A 16,947-nucleotide genomic window follows, 5' to 3' on the forward strand; every position below is an offset into this window, starting at 1 on the left:
TAGCTTTTATTTGTTTTTCATTCTAGTTGCATGCGAAAAATCTGCAGTTCAATGTTTGATAAAATGTTTAAAAATCAATGCACAAACCGACCGAAAAGATATAGTCGAATAAAAATTAAACCTTGATAAGAGCGCGGCCATATAATTCAGATCTACTGAGCTTTCTGAACCGAAGCTTCAAGCTTTCTGTGACTCGCCGAACTATTTGTTGACCCATTTTATATATTAAAGAATATAAATTAAATTTGCAATCAATATCAGAATTTCTTTATATTTGCATATTTTTAAATTTTATCTGAAAAGTTTTCATTCAATTTGATAAACTCTACTGTTTGATTTCACATCAGGACACCTTCTTTTTAGTCGACACTTGCATTTAAATTACATTAGATATCTGTGCCATCCTAGTTCTACCAATCAGCCTCGGATGTCTTCTGTATACAGTGAAGAGGAGAAGAGTTATGGGCTGAGTAGGGCGAGGCTGGTGGAGTTCAAGGAGGCGTTCGACTACTTCGATGAGGACTACACCTCTCTCCTCCCAGTGGACAGACTGCAGCACCACCTGAAACAGATGGGCTACAACGCCACAGACATGGAATTGGACAAGTTCGAGGTCGATGTGAGTAAGCAGACCAAATTACTGTCTGGTGAATTCCAAAAGGTGTTTAATTTGTCAACTTCATTATGGTTGTACATGGTTTCTAGCATTCATCTGCTGTGACGTAGACGTGAAGAAAATTTGGTAAACTCAAAAGAAAACCATCGAAAGCTGTTGAATCTTCCAGTACTTGGGAGTTTATATTAGTAGTAAACTTATTTTTGAAAATCACGTCAAAAGTTAAAAAAAACATTAGCAAAAATGAATGTCCTCAAATTTAAAAGAACTAATATTTTTCTTTCCCAAAATGCTTATTGTTCCGACTTTCTCGAAGAAAGTGCGGAATATTTATGGTGTTTTTTTTTCAGTTAAATTTTAACAAAGCGTTTTTGACAATTTTTGTACCATCTGAAACATATTATTGCGCTGAGACCACATTCAAAAAAATTCTTACTCGTGACTTTTTTTCGTTAAGTTGCGGGGGTTTGAAAGTTGCTATTTTGGCTAATTTGGAATTATTATGATGCGATATATTGCGTTCTTTCTGTAAAACGAGTAAGCGGCAGATTAACGCGTTCCACATTGAAATGTATTTTATATAAGCGAGTCGGGGGATAACTAGAAGAAAAAAACATGGAACAATTTATGTTTTCAATTAGTTTAACAATATTTTGATCACAAAATTTTAAATTTGGCCTTAAAATGCAGTCGCAATTCTAAGCTTATCTTTCTGATATATGAGCAATCTTGTTGAATTTTATAGTGCGCATGAAAATTATTGATTGGACACGGTCAAATCTAAGCCTGGCCAAACTTAAACAAGACTGCTCGTATCAGGGCGAAGTCCTGAATGTTCCGACTGCGTTTTAAGGTTTATGGAGCATTAATAACATAAATATCATTAACAAATTTAATTTAAAAAAATGATTTTTTTTTTAATTTGAAATTTTTTCAATAAAAATCATCACCCGACACGCCATATAAACTATAAAAGAAGAGATTTCGCTCCTTTTAACAAATCAATTATGGCAAATAAGCTTCTTTCAACCAATTTGGAAAGATTTCTAAGACGGATTACATCTCTGCTTACGCGTTAATAGCGCGAAATATATCGCGCGTTAATTGTCTCAAATTTGCCAAAATGGCAATCTCTAAACCTCCATAGCTTTACAAAAAACGATCACAGGTAAATTATCTTTTCAAATTTAAGCTCAGGCCAACAATAATTTTTGAATGATATGAAAAAATTCCGTCAAAAATGGCTAACTAAAAAGTCGAAGTTTGTCTGAAGAAAAAAAACCACCCCGAGCACAAATATTTCGTTATTTTTGTATCGAAAGTCGGAACAATAAATGTCTAGAACAAATTTTGAAGTTATTTTTCTTGTTTAAATAGAACGAAATATTCCGACTACTTTCATCAGAAACACACTTTTTTTCAAATTGGTGTCGTTTTTTCTGTGTGGTTTGATAAAAAGAACTGAATGAAAAAAAGCTCAGGCATATTTGACAGTCATAGTAAAATAGATCAATTTAAAAAAGTGTTTGCAGAAAACAACTGGAAAAGAAAGTTAAAAAAACGCAAGCAAAATTGTGTCTTTTCATTTTTTTGCAGAAACTGTGGCTTTTGAAGTTTTTGAGTACCAAAATGTCGCTGAAAAAAACTCCAAAAACTAAGATTACTCGTCTAAAACTAAAATTTTGCTGCTTGGTTTGAGCATAAATAAACTATTTTATGCTGCACGCTCACCTTATTAGCTCAAAATTAGACCACAAAAGAAAAATTTCGATTATGTTTTTCTCGACACAAAGAAATTTTCCGCAAAGTTTGTTAAAATCGCTCAAACCACGACTGAAAGAGTATCATCATGATATACCACTCGGCTCAATCCGATGATTATTTCTGGTAACTGATTTTGCGAGGAAAACAAAAAAAACTGAAACACACCCAAATACAAAGTTTCTCCCCGTTTTTCAAATGGTCTCAACGATAGTGTACGAGTTGTTGGCAAATGTTCACCAAATTGTCATTTCTTGAAGTTAAATTTACTTCCGAGTAACGTAAATTACATCAAATTTGTGTGACAATTGCATAACAACCAGTACAATCTGTTGTTATATATCATAACAATATCAGTTTGTGGAATGGTTATTTTTGATTCGGATTGTTGGCTTTACGGCTTGTTGGCCTAGCACCACTTTTTGTTTTTCATCTGCAATTTCCAAACGTTAGCTCTAGTGCAAAGAAAGTCTCTTAAACTGACTAATTGTTTAATAGATTCACATTAAATTGCTCCCCCATAAATAATAAAATTTCTCTGATATCGCAAATTTAAAGAAGTTCGTAAAAAAATACAACCGATGTGTTTTTAGCCGAGAACGCGAACTGATTGTGTATCCAGACGATAAAGCAGAACTAAGTTAATCCAGAAAAAATTCAAGCTCCGTCCATAAACCGCCGTTCCGGTTGGGGCAAGCAGGCTATGTTGTAAGCTAATATGCGAATATCCGATGAAAACACCAAAAAAACAACAAAAATGTGATCTAACTTAACTAATAGAAAGGCAACACAGGTAACTACTACTTAGTGTTTTTTTTCGGATTGTTGTCCCAGGAAAAGAGCGTTCTGGATGTTAGCTGTAGCGGATTTAGGGGAGAGGGGTGGACACCCCTTTCTCATAAATTCGCTTTTTTGGCCTGTTTTCTCATACATTCGCTTTTTTGGCCTGTTTTTTTCTAACCTTCGTTTTTTTGTATTGTTTTTTCAAACCTTCGCCTACGGTGCAAAAACTTTGCCCAAAATAAAGGCTGTATAGTGATTTGCGATACTTCAAAAAATGAATTTGGTAGAATTAAAAATAGTTGACAAAATTTTCATATTTTATTTTGCAAAAAATATATGCCATCCCATCTTGAAAAAATCGTTTATCCGCCTTTTCCCCCAGGGGCGGATCTAGAATTTTCTCGTGGAGTGGGTGATTTTCCATTAAAAAATGTAACATTTTGTTGACCTTTTTCGAAAAAAAATACAAAATTTTGAAAAAACAGGCAAAGAAGACTTTTTGAGCATTTTTTGGTAAATTTTCACCAAAAAATCGCGTTTTATCTGGCGCGCGCTCCTCAAAATTAGTATAAATTGGCGCAGAAGGGTCCGCCACCAAAAATGGATATCTCAAAACAGAACAAAGGGGGACCCTTTGGGTCGGCAGGGGGTCTAATTCTCAAGAAGGCCTCCTCCCTCCCCCCCCCCCCTATATCCGCCCCTGCTTCTCCCTCAGGCATTCGACCGACCCCCTCACCAACTAAAGCGCCCCCCTATTTTTGGCTGATTAACCCGAAAGTTTTCTAAAGGCGCCTATGGCGCCAATATATACCAATTTTAAAGGAGAGCACGCGCCGAAAAAACGCAATTTTTTCGGTCAAAACTTTCCTTGGCCGGTTGTTTCAAAATTTTGGTTTTGATGGTAGTCTGAGAGCGCTCGGAAAATCATTTTGGTCGACATAAAAAAGGGTCGATAAAATGTTCGAATTTTATTTGAAAATCCCCCCCCCCCCCCCCCCCCCCTCGAGAAAATCCTAGATTCGCCCCTGTATGAGGATATTAACTTCGCGTAGATAACACAAGAAGAAAAATTGCAACAAAAATTATCACCAACTTCACAGCAACCAAGTTGAAAAAAAATCATGTAAGTATTTCTAGGTGGATCCAGATGACACTGGTGTGTATGACTTTGATGCGTTTATGCGGATGGTGGCTTACATCCTGAGGACAGGCGAAGACATTGAGGAGGACTTGGAACAGGTAAGAGGCTATTGATAGTAAAGTGAAGTGCGGCATCAGAACAGAAACCGGTTCCCTGTACCAGGCAAGGATCTGCGTAGAAACCTTGGAAAGAGTTTATTCATTTTAGGTTTTCCGGTTATTTGACACCGACAACTCTGGAACAGTTTCAACGGAAGAGATGAAGAAAGTGTTCAAAGAAGTGGATCCCAAAATAAGCAAGAAAGAACTGGATGAACTGATCGCAGAGGCAGATCCAGACAACTCTGGAAAAATAGACTTGGCAGAGTTCAAACACATGATGATGATGCCAGAGGATGATTAGCTCTGCAGGGGTCACAAGAATTCAACCAACTGGAGTTAATCCAAACAAACACTATTTTGGCAGATATAATCTACAACTTTCATCCTTTTGTACAGATTTAGGTGAAAACCAATTGAGTAGGATGCAAGAGAACCGGAGTTGTATTTATACATAACTAAACGGGTCGAGGTCCGCGACTCATTTTTTGACGGCCGCGATCAATTTTTCGACTATGCCGCGACTAATTTTTCCACCTCCGCGACTAACTTTTCGACCATCGCGACTAATTTTTCGACTACCGCGACTAATTTTTCTTCGACCGCCGCGACTTATTTTTGGACCGCCGCGACTAATTTTTGGACCACCGCGACTAATTGTTGGACTGCCGCGACTGACTAATATTGTTGGACTGCCGCGACTAATTTTTGGACCGCCGCGACTAATTTTTGGACCGCCGCGACTAATTTTTGGACCGCCGCGACTTATTTTTGGACCGCCGCGACTTATTTTTGGACCGCCGCGACTTATTTTTGGACCGCCGCGACTTATTTTTGGACCGCCGCGACTTATTTTTGGACCGCCGCGACTTATTTTTGGACCACCGCGACTAATTGTTGGACTTCCCCGACTGATTAATATTGTTGGACCGCCGCGACTATTTTTGGACCACTGCGACTAATTGTCGGACTGCCGCGACTGACTAATTTTGTTGGACCGCCGCGGCTAATTTTTGGACCACCGCGACTAATTGTTGGACTGCCGCGACTGACTAATATTGTTGGACTGCCGCGACTAATTTTTGGACCGCCGCGACTAATTTTTGGACCGCCGCGACTGACTAATATTGTTGGACTGCCGCGACTAATTTTTGGACCGCCGCGACTTATTTTTGGACCGCCGCGACTAATTTTTGGACCGCCGCGACTTATTTTTGGACCGCCGCGACTTATTTTTGGACCGCCGTGACTTATTTTTGGACCACCGCGACTTATTTTTGGACCGCCGCGACTTATTTTTGGACCACCGCGACTTATTTTTGGACCACCGCGACTAATTGTTGGACTGCCGCGACTGACTAATATTGTTGGACCGCCGCGACTATTTTTGGACCACCGCGACTAATTGTTGGATGCCGCGACTGACTAATTTTGTTGGACCGCCGCGGCTAATTTTTGGACCACCGCGACTAATTGTTGGACTGCCGCGACTGACTAATATTGTTGGACTGCCGCGACTAATTTTTGGACCGCCGCGACTAATTTTTGGACCGCCGCGACTAATTTTTGGACCGCCGCGACTAATTTTTGGACCGCCGCGACTTATTTTTGGACCGCCGCGACTTATTTTTGGACCGCCGCGACTTATTTTTGGACCGCCGCGACTTATTTTTGGACCGCCGCGACTTATTTTTGGACCACCGCGACTAATTGTTGGACTTCCCCGACTGATTAATATTGTTGGACCGCCGCGACTATTTTTGGACCACTGCGACTAATTGTCGGACTGCCACGACTGACTAATTTTGTTGGACCGCCGCGGCTAATTTTTGGACCACCGCGACTAATTGTTGGACTGCCGCGACTGACTAATATTGTTGGACTGCCGCGACTAATTTTTGGACCGCCGCGACTAATTTTTGGACCGCCGCGACTGACTAATATTGTTGGACTGCCGCGACTAATTTTTGGACCGCCGCGACTTATTTTTGGACCGCCGCGACTAATTTTTGGACCGCCGCGACTTATTTTTGGACCGCCGCGACTTATTTTTGGACCGCCGTGACTTATTTTTGGACCGCCGCGACTTATTTTTGGACCGCCGCGACTTATTTTTGGACCGCCGCGACTTATTTTTGGACCACCGCGACTAATTGTTGGACTGCCGCGACTGACTAATATTGTTGGACCGCCGCGACTATTTTTGGACCACCGCGACTAATTGTTGGATGCCGCGACTGACTAATTTTGTTGGACCGCCGCGGCTAATTTTTGGACCACCGCGACTAATTGTTGGACTGCCGCGACTGACTAATATTGTTGGACTGCCGCGACTAATTTTTGGACCGCCGCGACTAATTTTTGGACCGCCGCGACTAATTTTTGGACCGCCGCGACTAATTTTTGGACTGCCGCGACTTATTTTTGGACCGCCGCGACTTATTTTTGGACCGCCGCGACTTATTTTTGGACCGCCGCGACTAATTTTTGGACCACCGCGACTAATTGTTGGACTGCCTCGACTGACTAATACTGTTGGACCGCCGCGACTATTTTTGGACCACCGCGACTAATTGTTGGACTGCCGCGACTGACTAATATTGTTGGACCGCCGCGGCTAATTTTTGGACCACCGCGACTAATTGTTGGACTGCCGCGACTGAATAATATTGTTGGACTGCCGCGACTAATTTTTGGACCGCCGCGACTAATTTTTGGACCGCCGCGACTAATTTTTGGACCGCCGCGACTAATTTTTGGACCGCCGCGACTAATTTTTGGACGGCCGCGACTAGTTTTTGGACCGCCGCGACTAGTTTTTCGACCATGATGCGTCTAATTTTTTGACCGCCGCGACTAACTTTCATTCGGTCTTACCGGTCGCGATTAACATTCCTTAGTCGCGACGGTCGCGATTAACTTTCCTTCGGTCGCGACGGTCGCGGACATATTGCATTGGTCCGCAAAGTCTAGCAACACCAAATTTTGGTCGCGGCGGTCTGAAAATGTCCATTTTTTGTCGTGGCAGTCTGGAAATACCAAAATTTGGTCGCGACCGTCTGATCACAAAACCACAACCTCGACCCGGGTAGCAGAGAGGCAGAGGCGAGTGCTCGTTTTGCTAGCAAGCTACCTTCAGTAGAATTAAATTATATCAGGTAGTTTTCAGCTTATTAACTTGCTCTCAATTATTGTTTTTCATTAATTACATTTCCATGTTTTTGAACTCTTGATATGCCGCAGGACTTAAGTAAAAATAACATAAAACTATAGGTATCCTGGACTACTATTACTCAATAGAAATAAATTTTTTGGCCATGTCTGGTTAACCCCTCAACTTAGCAACTAAAAATATTGCCCCTAACTGGGGTTTCACTTGATCAATTGATACGTTATGCTTTATAGTTGTCGATTTGATAGATCAAAAATGAGAGACTGAGAAAAATGCTTCCGTGTTTGGAAAACAAGTGCTAAGGATATGAAGCTCAAGATTTATTCCAATTTCAGTTCAGTAGAAAGTTATATTAAGATTGATTTTAGGGGAAATATTTTAGACGATATTCCGCACACGATGGGTATTCGTCAGAATACAAAAAAAAACTTTTATTTGGTGCGGCCAATTAGGAGGAGAATAACAGCAAACGATTCCTCACAAAGATAACACAAGAGAGATTTATAACTATGCATTTTTCTGTGAGTCGTCTTTCGGTTCTTCTGAATTCATAGATTACAGCAGGATGTTGTTCTGACTTTTGAGACCGAATACTTGTGCTCAGGTGAATTTTTTCACCGGGCTTGGACTTTTAAATTTTGTCTTAAAAGGTAAAACAATACCGACTTCTTAACTAGCTGTTTTGACTATTTTAAATTGTCTGAAATCTATTGATGATCTGAGCACAAAATTAAACAAGACTGCTCGTATCAGGGCGAAGCCCTGAATGTTCCGACTGCCTTTTAAGGTTTATGGAGCAGTAATAACATTAAAAAATTAAACGTAATAAAATAAAATGAAATTTTTTTTTCTAAAATTTGAAATTTTTTATGAAAATCATCCCCCACACGCCATATAAAGTACAAAAATATAGATTTCGCTCCTTGATGCAAATCAATTATGGCAAATAAGCTTCTTTCAACCAATTTGGAACGATTTCTAAGACGGATTAACTCTCCGATTACGCGTTAATAGCGCGAAATATATCGCGCGTTAATTGTCCCAAATTGGCCAAAATGGCAATCTTTAAACCCTCATAACTTTACGAAAAATGATCACAGGTAAAATATCTTTTCAAATTTGAGCTCAAGACAACAATGGCTTTCCAATGATATAAAAAAATTCCGTCAAAAATGGCTAGTTAAAAAGTCGAAATTTGTCTGAAGAAAAAAAAAAACCCACCCCGAGCACAAATATTCCGTTACTTTCGTATCGAAAGTCGGAACAAATATATTTCATTTTTTCATATAGTTATGGGTGTTTAAAAATAATCATTATTATGAATTTGGGATAAATACCGCTCTACACATTTCGTAGTATTAAAACGTAAACGGCGATTTAATCCGGCTCAGAAATGGTTTCATACTGATTTGAGGAGAGCATTTTGCTCTAAATTATACGTTACCAGACTCTAATCATATCACTTCGTTTTTTACAGAGCGTGTTTGGAGATACAAAAAAAAGAAAAAAGTAAATTTTATTCCGATTAGTTTATCAATTTTTGAACAAAGCTTTCAAGTGTTTTTCAACGGCAGCTGAAATTCTAAAAGCTACACAGGGCTACGATTTCAGATTTTCTATTGGAGATAAATTTTGTTTTTTTTTCCAAACAAAACGTTGATGAAACTATAACTTTTCACTTTTATTGCTTTTTACAACATGGTTTCTTATTGTTTTCCCTTAGAGATTTAATGTCGATGCTTTCTGTAATTGTATTTGAAGTTGTCGCACTAGTTCTGCTGAAAGTCGGCTTCCGTGTCGTGACAAACGTGAATGACATTCTGATCAGCTCTCGGAAAGCTTCCGTTACGCCGACGTCGTCTTTTGCCGACGTCTGGTAGAAGCCGTCAAAAGGGGCGATTCCCTGGAACTCTGCCTGCCAGTTCCTCTCGGGGACATATCTGTCAATTTGGGTCATTGTGAGTACACAGGGGACATCTGGACCCGCGAAGTCTGTCACCATGTTTCTCCAATCCACTACGTTGTGAAAGTAGTCCTCCTAAAATAACCTGAGGCCGTCATTTTTTAAGCAGATTTTTGAAATTAATTGAGCGCTTGAAACTAAAACTTCGGTTTATCCTTCATATGCTGACTAGTAAATTGACTACACGTGTCAAAGCTACTTCGATGACAGCTGTAGCTTCATTAAGTTTAGTGATAACTAATCTGTTCAATGAGTTTTGAATAGCATGCCGCAAATTAATTTCACAATCGTAAATGATTGAATGACCTTTTCGCTCACCTGAGACGCGTTGCAGCATATCATGACGGCGTCACTGCGCCTGAAAAACTGAGTTGTTACGTTCTGGTGAGTGCGGTAGCTGCCGGCGATATCCCAGATCTGGATCGGGTACTCCACCCCATCCATTTTGGCACTAGATGTGTGAAACTCAGCTCCCACTGTCGCTTTCACTAATTCGCTGAATTCACCTGAGAAACGAAAAACAGATAAGGCATTCAAAATGAGTTGCCTTCACTGTCTAAAAGCTTATTTTATAAGAAAAACCCGATCATTGAAATTCGATCTTAAAAAACATTTTTGTAAATGTTGCTTTTCGAGCAGCTTTGATGCTATTAAAGGAAGAAAAGAGACCAATGAGCTTGTGAGTACACAGGGGAGTTCACTTGGGAGCTTGTGAGTTCACTTCTGTTTTCTTTACTTTTCCTGTGTTCTACTTTTCCTTCCCTATCATCCACTTCAACATCCACTTCAACTTTTTCGCTGATTCTCAAATTGACTTGCGGAAAAAAACTTTATGTACACATTCTAGAAAAAGAACTAGAGTTACAGTGAGCTTAGTTTGATTTAACTAGTGAGTCGACAATTCGTGAGAGACGACAATCCGTAACAGGCGACAATTCGTGACAGTAGATTAAGCGGGTAACACTGATTCACGCGCAGTATTCCTCTCGTGCCGGATGTAAGCGCAGGGGAGCGAAGCGGAGAAAACGTTTTCTAATTGCCAATGCCTTGTTACGAATTTTCGCCTATTACGAATCGTCGCTTGTTACGAATTGTCGCCCGTCACGAATTGTTGCCCTACCAAATTAACTGAGAAACAAGTATTGGAAAAATGTCTTCCTTTTTTGACTTTTTTGCAATGAGTGTTTGACAATATAACGTCTACTTAAGTTCCTTGTTTTAGGCAAAAAATTACTAACATTCAATTCTGACTGTAAAAATGAGATGAAATTTTAATTTGAAATGTGTTTTTCAAAGGTTAGATGGATTTGTATGGTATATCATATAGCAACCCTTTACTTCTGATTCTATCCATATTTGTGAAAATTAGTTCAAAAAAGCTTCAAAAACCGGTTTGAAGTCGGTTTGAAACATTGGTTTCAATTCTCAGCGTAGTTTGAGAAATTGATTTGAAAATGGGATAAAAAACTTGATCCTTTTCCGCTATGTTTTGCACTAAAACACATTTTTTAAAAACTTATTTAGGTTAACCAGTTTACCCCTGAAACCTCTCTCTCTTCTCTTTATAACAACAACTTCAACTGCCTGGGTTTTACAAAAAATTATAAACAAACACGGCTGGTCAAATGGAATTTCAAGATACAGAGGCGAGGATCAGCTAAGCATAACTTCCGATTCAACACAGACATAAAAAACATAAATCGAAAAAAATGAAAAATGATGAAAAAAACTAAGTCAACCAGAATTTCCGATAAGCCAACTATGGCCTCAGCTAAAGCTAGCAAAACGTGCTGGTTAATTTTTGAATTTGTTATGGTGATGCTGGATGAAATACGTACCTTCAAAAATTTAACTTTACGTAATACCTTAATTAAACCTCGGTTTATCAACGTTTTGTATTGACTTCATTTTGGGGCTTTTTTTCCTTTTTCCCCCCACCTGCAAATTTTCACCTGTAAATTTGTTGACTACATTTTCCGATTGCTATGAAAATTTACATACAGAATAATAAGGCCACAACAAACATATTTGGTCTTCATACTCAACCTCGTAAAATCACTAGTTACACTAATTCATTGAAGGTCGTGTGAGGTGGGGGGAAAAGGAAAAAGAGCCCATTTTGGCTATCATAAAAACACTAACTTAAAAGTTAAAAGCATGGGTTTGCTTACATTGATTGTGACCATTCTACTTTTATTTTAATTGAATTTCAATCGGTTATCTACACAGTTGATACATATTACTCGCCCTTCAAGGCCTCTAGATTACACCATCAGCGAACGCGGCTATCAGCAATGTCTCCAGGAAGGAGAAAAAGAATACCAAGTTCGACATAGCGATGTTAATGACCAGACAACTTGGCGATGCTTTTAACGTCCCTGCAAATTGTTCATTTAATTTTTCGATGACTCACTTCTTAGTGAAAAGAAAAAACATGGCCACGAAAACATTCCACATGAGCCAAAAATCAATTCGTAAGCGTTTGATACTTACATGTTCATGTACCGGAATGAAAAAAAGTTCAACTTGGGATTGAATAGAGCTAAAACAAGCATGAAAAGAGGACGTGCCTTTCTGTGAGGTATAGGGGATTTTTTTCTGCTAAAGCGAAACTACGGTTAAGCAAATTTTTTCTAAGCGAGCCGGTTCTTTTCTGGGGGTATTCGAAGCTTAACCCAAATGCTGAAAACAGTTTTTAAGTACGAAACATGCTAGCAAAGAGAAAACCAAAGACATTTTGTAATCCCCAGGAGCCATTTGTGCAGAGTTTACTGGGAACGTTTCAAAGGAGACGGTTGCGAATTTATCAAAATATGGATAAAAAGCCAGTAAGGTTTAGCGACAAAGATTCATCGATTCAGCGCCAGCTACTCCAAAAGACATTGCGATACCTTTTCAGATGATTTTTTCAGTCAGGGGATACTTTTTCTAGTCCATGACTCAAGGCCTGATGATGCTGATCGTATGTTGATTCTTTCCACAGAAGAAAAATTAGATGTGTCGGAGAGTAACACAACTTGGCATGCTGATGGAGCTTTTAAATCATGCTGGAATATTGTGAAAAGATATGAGGTGGTCTAATTTCTGGCACAAAACGCCAGTCTACTTCCTTCCCCCGGAGTGCGGTCTGTATTTAGACAACCGCGTATTCAGGCACTACGGAGTCATGTCAGTGTCGCCTGCTACGAGTCATCGCTTGTTACAAACTGTCACCCAGCCATGGGTTGGTATTGAGACCAAACGCTCGTGGTTGCAGGATGCGACACATAGTTCGATTTGCTAGATAGTTCGATTAATTATGTAAATCCTTAAAAAACACTAAAACCTCATTAAAAACAACAAGACTGCTCGTATCAGGGCGAAGCCCTGAATGTTCCGACTGCCCATTAAGGTCTATGGAGCAGTAATATCATTAAAAAATTAAAAGTAATAAAACAAAATGAAAATTTTTTTTTTCAAAAATTTGAAGTTTTTTTAAATAAAAATCATCCCCCCACACGCCATATAAAATACAAAAGTATAGATTTCGCTACTTGTAACAAATCAATTATGGCAAATAAGCTTCGTTAAACCAATTTGGAACGATTTCTAAGACGGATTAACTCTCCGCTTACGCGTTAATAGCGCGAAATAGATCGCGCGTTATTTGTCCCAAATTGGCCAAAATGGCAATCTTTAAACCCTCATAACTTTACGAAAAATGATCACAGGTAAAATATCTTTTCAAATTTGAGCTCAAGACAACAATGGCTTTCGAATGATATAAAAAAATTCCGTCAAAAATGGCTAGTTAAAAAGTCGAAATTTGTCTGAAGAAAAAAAAAACCCACCCCGAGCACAAATATTCCGTTACTTTCGTATCGAAAGTCGGAACAAATATATTTCATTTTTTCATATAGTTATGGGTGTTTAAAAATAATCATTATTATGAATTTGGGATAAATACCGCTCTACACATTTCGTAGTATTAAAACGTAAACGGCGATTTAATCCGGCTCAGAAATGGTTTCATACTGATTTGAGGAGAGCATTTTGCTCTAAATTATACGTTACCAGACTCTAATCATATCACTTCGTTTTTTACAGAGCGTGTTTGGAGATACAAAAAAAAGAAAAAAGTAAATTTTATTCCGATTAGTTTATCAATTTTTGAACAAAGCTTTCAAGTGTTTTTCAACGGCAGCTGAAATTCTAAAAGCTACACAGGGCTACGATTTCAGATTTTCTATTGGAGATAAATTTTGTTTTTTTGATATAAAAAAATTCTAGTTAAAAAGTATGAATTCTAGTCAGAGAAAAATTTGTCTGAAGAAAAAAAAAACCCACCCCGAGCACAAATATTCCGTTACTTTCGTATCGAAAGTCGGAACAACTAGTGTGAAACAATTGGAGCTGGGTTTGTATATGCCGGATACTGTAGACCAGCTTGTCAAATGAAACAAAAATTAAAGCAAAAATTTGTTTTTCAAACTCATCGCTTAACATTCAACAAATGACTGCTATAGACGCAATTTTTTTTGTTCAACTGCTTTGTTTCTTGTTCAACTTATGATTGCTAACTAAATTTCTTTGCTTAGATTAGACTGGCAGCAAAGGCGTCTCAGTACTTTTTATATATTTTAAGTTCAAAACGCTTCTAAACTTAAAAACACTTAATGAGAGGTCACCGACAGTAGGCTCAACGACATTCATGGTTTGCCTACTCGAGTCTTGGTTGTTTTGATACATTTAGCCAGCAAGTGGAACAAAGTTGCGGGCCGTGTAACATTTTTCATCTTTTTCAAATTTAACCAGAAAATTTCTTTTTAAAAATTTGTAACTAATTTGACGATTTCTCTTAGCAATGACTCATAGTGCCGCCTTTCACGATCGTGGCTGTTAAAATATCCAAAAAACTGCTTGGACCAGTTATTCTCAAAATTTGAGCCTTTTTCTGAACCAAAACTAAACTGGTTTATTTTGAGCAACACGCTCAATTTCCAGCTTTTTCTCAAGTGTCCTCAATAGAGCTCAGAAAACTCACCAGAGTAGCTCCTTTTTATATAGAAGAACTTCGGTTTGTTATTTAATGAGGTTACATCATGCTAATTTAAAAAAAACATTCAGTTGGTTACCAGCCTTTTCAAATGTCATTTAAAAAAATCTTAGAGAAAACATTTTGCAAGCGAGAAACAGATAAAACAAACCATTACTCGAAAAACAAGATTACACGGTTGCTGTGCAAGTAGCACAGAAAAATACGTCCAAATTAATGACCAAATTTTGCAGAAAAAACTTTTCCATTTTTTCCAGTTTCGTGTCGTTTTCTGTACGAGGTGGGCTTACAGCAACAAAACGAAACATATATAGCAGCCTAGATAATATCCAAAAATAGCTTCAAATTATTTTTGAAAAGCAAAATTTCAAACGGGTTTATGTCACAATGTGAACATTTTTCAAAATTAATAAAAGTCGATCAGTTTAGGACAGAGAAGGGTTTTATGTGATTTACAATCGACTCATTTTGATTATCGATTGTTGTACCTGGTTTTGCAAAAAAAACAAAGAAACTAAAACATAAACGCACACAAGTTTCTTCCCCACTTTCAGTGATGGGAGCATCAAAAACAGCTCGAGTAAAATTTCCTTTTTTATACCCCGAGACACACATTTTAATTTAAAAATCTATCAAAATAACTAGTAAAAATCATTTCATTCGGCAAAAAAAAATTTATGAGAATTTTTTGTTGGTATTCTTTTTTGAAACTTTTTGGAATTTAGCTTCGCATTTAATTTTCAAATTCAAAACCCAAAAACTATAGCTGTAGAAAATAAATGTGAAACAGTTGCGAATATCGCGCGCAACGTTTGAAACAACTATGAAATTAAGCGCGACCAGCAATTTCAAAAAAAACGGCCAAAAAGCTTGAAGTTTCTTTGTTCAGATTTTTTTCATGTTCCTTTTTGCGGTTCGGAAAATTGGTGTAAATTTTTAAAAAGTTGAAGGTTTTTATAGGCTTTGTTTTCAAAATAAGTTTCTCTAATTTCAATGTAACCTCTGCTTTCAAAACTTAAATTCAATATTTTTTTTCTGATATCTAAAAGGACCTAAACTTATCAATTAGGCCAATTTGAAAAATTTTGAACAATTCAGACTAAGAATAATTAGTTTATGCAATTTTTGAAATGAATTATGTTGAGCTTTTTTCAACCAAATAAAGAAGTTAATTTTGATTTGATTTAATTTGATTACGAGCTGACCCAGCAATTTTTTGATTGAGTCATCAAATCGAGTCAAAAAGATCATTAAAAAGGTGATTTTTTGTCCAAGTTTGTATCACATGTGCTATGCACTAAATTACTAATGACCGCTTACGCATTTTTTGTTAAATTTATTTCAGAAAATACTTTATTATTTGGTTTACCCGAGTGATTAAAGCCCTGCATCAAATGATAGCAATACCTATTTTGAAAAGTTGTGCTGGAAACAGTTTGGTACTTGCAGTGGCCAGTGCCGTTTAATTGTTTTCAGAAATTAGAACTGTGGTCGGAAATTCAGTATTAATTGTCTCGTTTCTGCTTTTGAAAACGAATCTTTACTAACAAGATTAGTCGGTTGCTCCGACCAACACAGCAAGTTCCGACCTAATTAATGAAAAACGAATAAAGTATTTGTTTATTCCAAGTTTCAGTTTTTTTGATGCGCCGTCGGATGAGAGGAATTAGAAGAAAGCTTAGAACATTACTAAATCAGTGATATAATACTACTTTTGCATTCGGAAAATACAAAAAACAACGAAACTTGAAAAAAAATCGAAAAAATAATCTTGCAGATTAAGAACTTTTTGAGTTTTTTTATTGCCGAGAAAGCGTAAAAACTAGTTTTGCTGCATTCTGATAATTATTTGTGATAACTGGTTTTCTGTGGATACAAAACTATTCAACACCCGAAGACGAAGTTCCTCCTGGCTTTCAGGGGTAGGAAAAATCGAGTCAACATGGGTTTTGGGCGATGAATCAATCTTTTGAAAAATAATTGAGCAATAATGAGCAATTTGAGTTTTGTTGGCTACCTGTGACATATCTATGGATGAGTGACGTCTTCCCCGCACATGCATCTCCCACCACTTTGATCTGTATCGTTTTGGGTGGGGAGCTGTCTCCAGTTGCAGTCATCAGATATGGATTTGCAATACTTGTGAAATTGTATACCAATATAATTATGTCAGCAACTAAGCTTGTTTATGAATCATGAACTCTCTGTCTTTGTTATTTGGATATAGTTGACGACTAACAATTTACTTGCTCTCTGATTGAAAATCCGACGTTTGATGGTCATTTTAATTTACTTAAGCTTTAATCGAAAATTCAACAAGAAGAATGTATAAGTCGAGCATATCTGACCCGAATAAGGATTGACTTTAGATTTTAAAA

At 37.8% G+C, this 16,947-nt stretch overlaps 3 protein-coding genes across 3 annotated transcripts in view; 1 reads left to right on the top strand and 2 right to left on the bottom strand.

The window, feature by feature from the left end:
• The window catches only part of LOC134846715 (uncharacterized), a 413,719-nt gene that overhangs the window by 108,155 nt on the left and 288,617 nt on the right, over positions 1–16,947 (bottom strand). The gene's annotated exons all lie outside the window — the stretch shown is intronic.
• On the top strand, positions 67–4,791 carry LOC134846153 (neo-calmodulin-like). The gene is made up of 3 exons (XM_063863386.1): positions 67–619; positions 4,298–4,399; positions 4,509–4,791. Exons 1-3 carry the CDS (start codon positions 428–430, stop codon positions 4,701–4,703), a joined length of 489 nt encoding a protein of 162 aa, XP_063719456.1. The 5' UTR covers positions 67–427; the 3' UTR covers positions 4,704–4,791.
• Positions 9,172–16,803, bottom strand: LOC134846368 (uncharacterized). The gene is made up of 3 exons (XM_063863688.1): positions 16,587–16,803; positions 9,853–10,040; positions 9,172–9,609 (listed from the first exon to the last, which is right to left on the bottom strand). Exons 1-3 carry the CDS (start codon positions 16,687–16,689, stop codon positions 9,253–9,255), a joined length of 648 nt encoding a protein of 215 aa, XP_063719758.1. The 5' UTR covers positions 16,690–16,803; the 3' UTR covers positions 9,172–9,252.

This window comes from Symsagittifera roscoffensis, chromosome 5, assembly GCF_963678635.1.
Source record: "Symsagittifera roscoffensis chromosome 5, txSymRosc1.1, whole genome shotgun sequence".
Taxonomy (NCBI): domain Eukaryota; kingdom Metazoa; phylum Xenacoelomorpha; order Acoela; family Convolutidae; genus Symsagittifera; species Symsagittifera roscoffensis.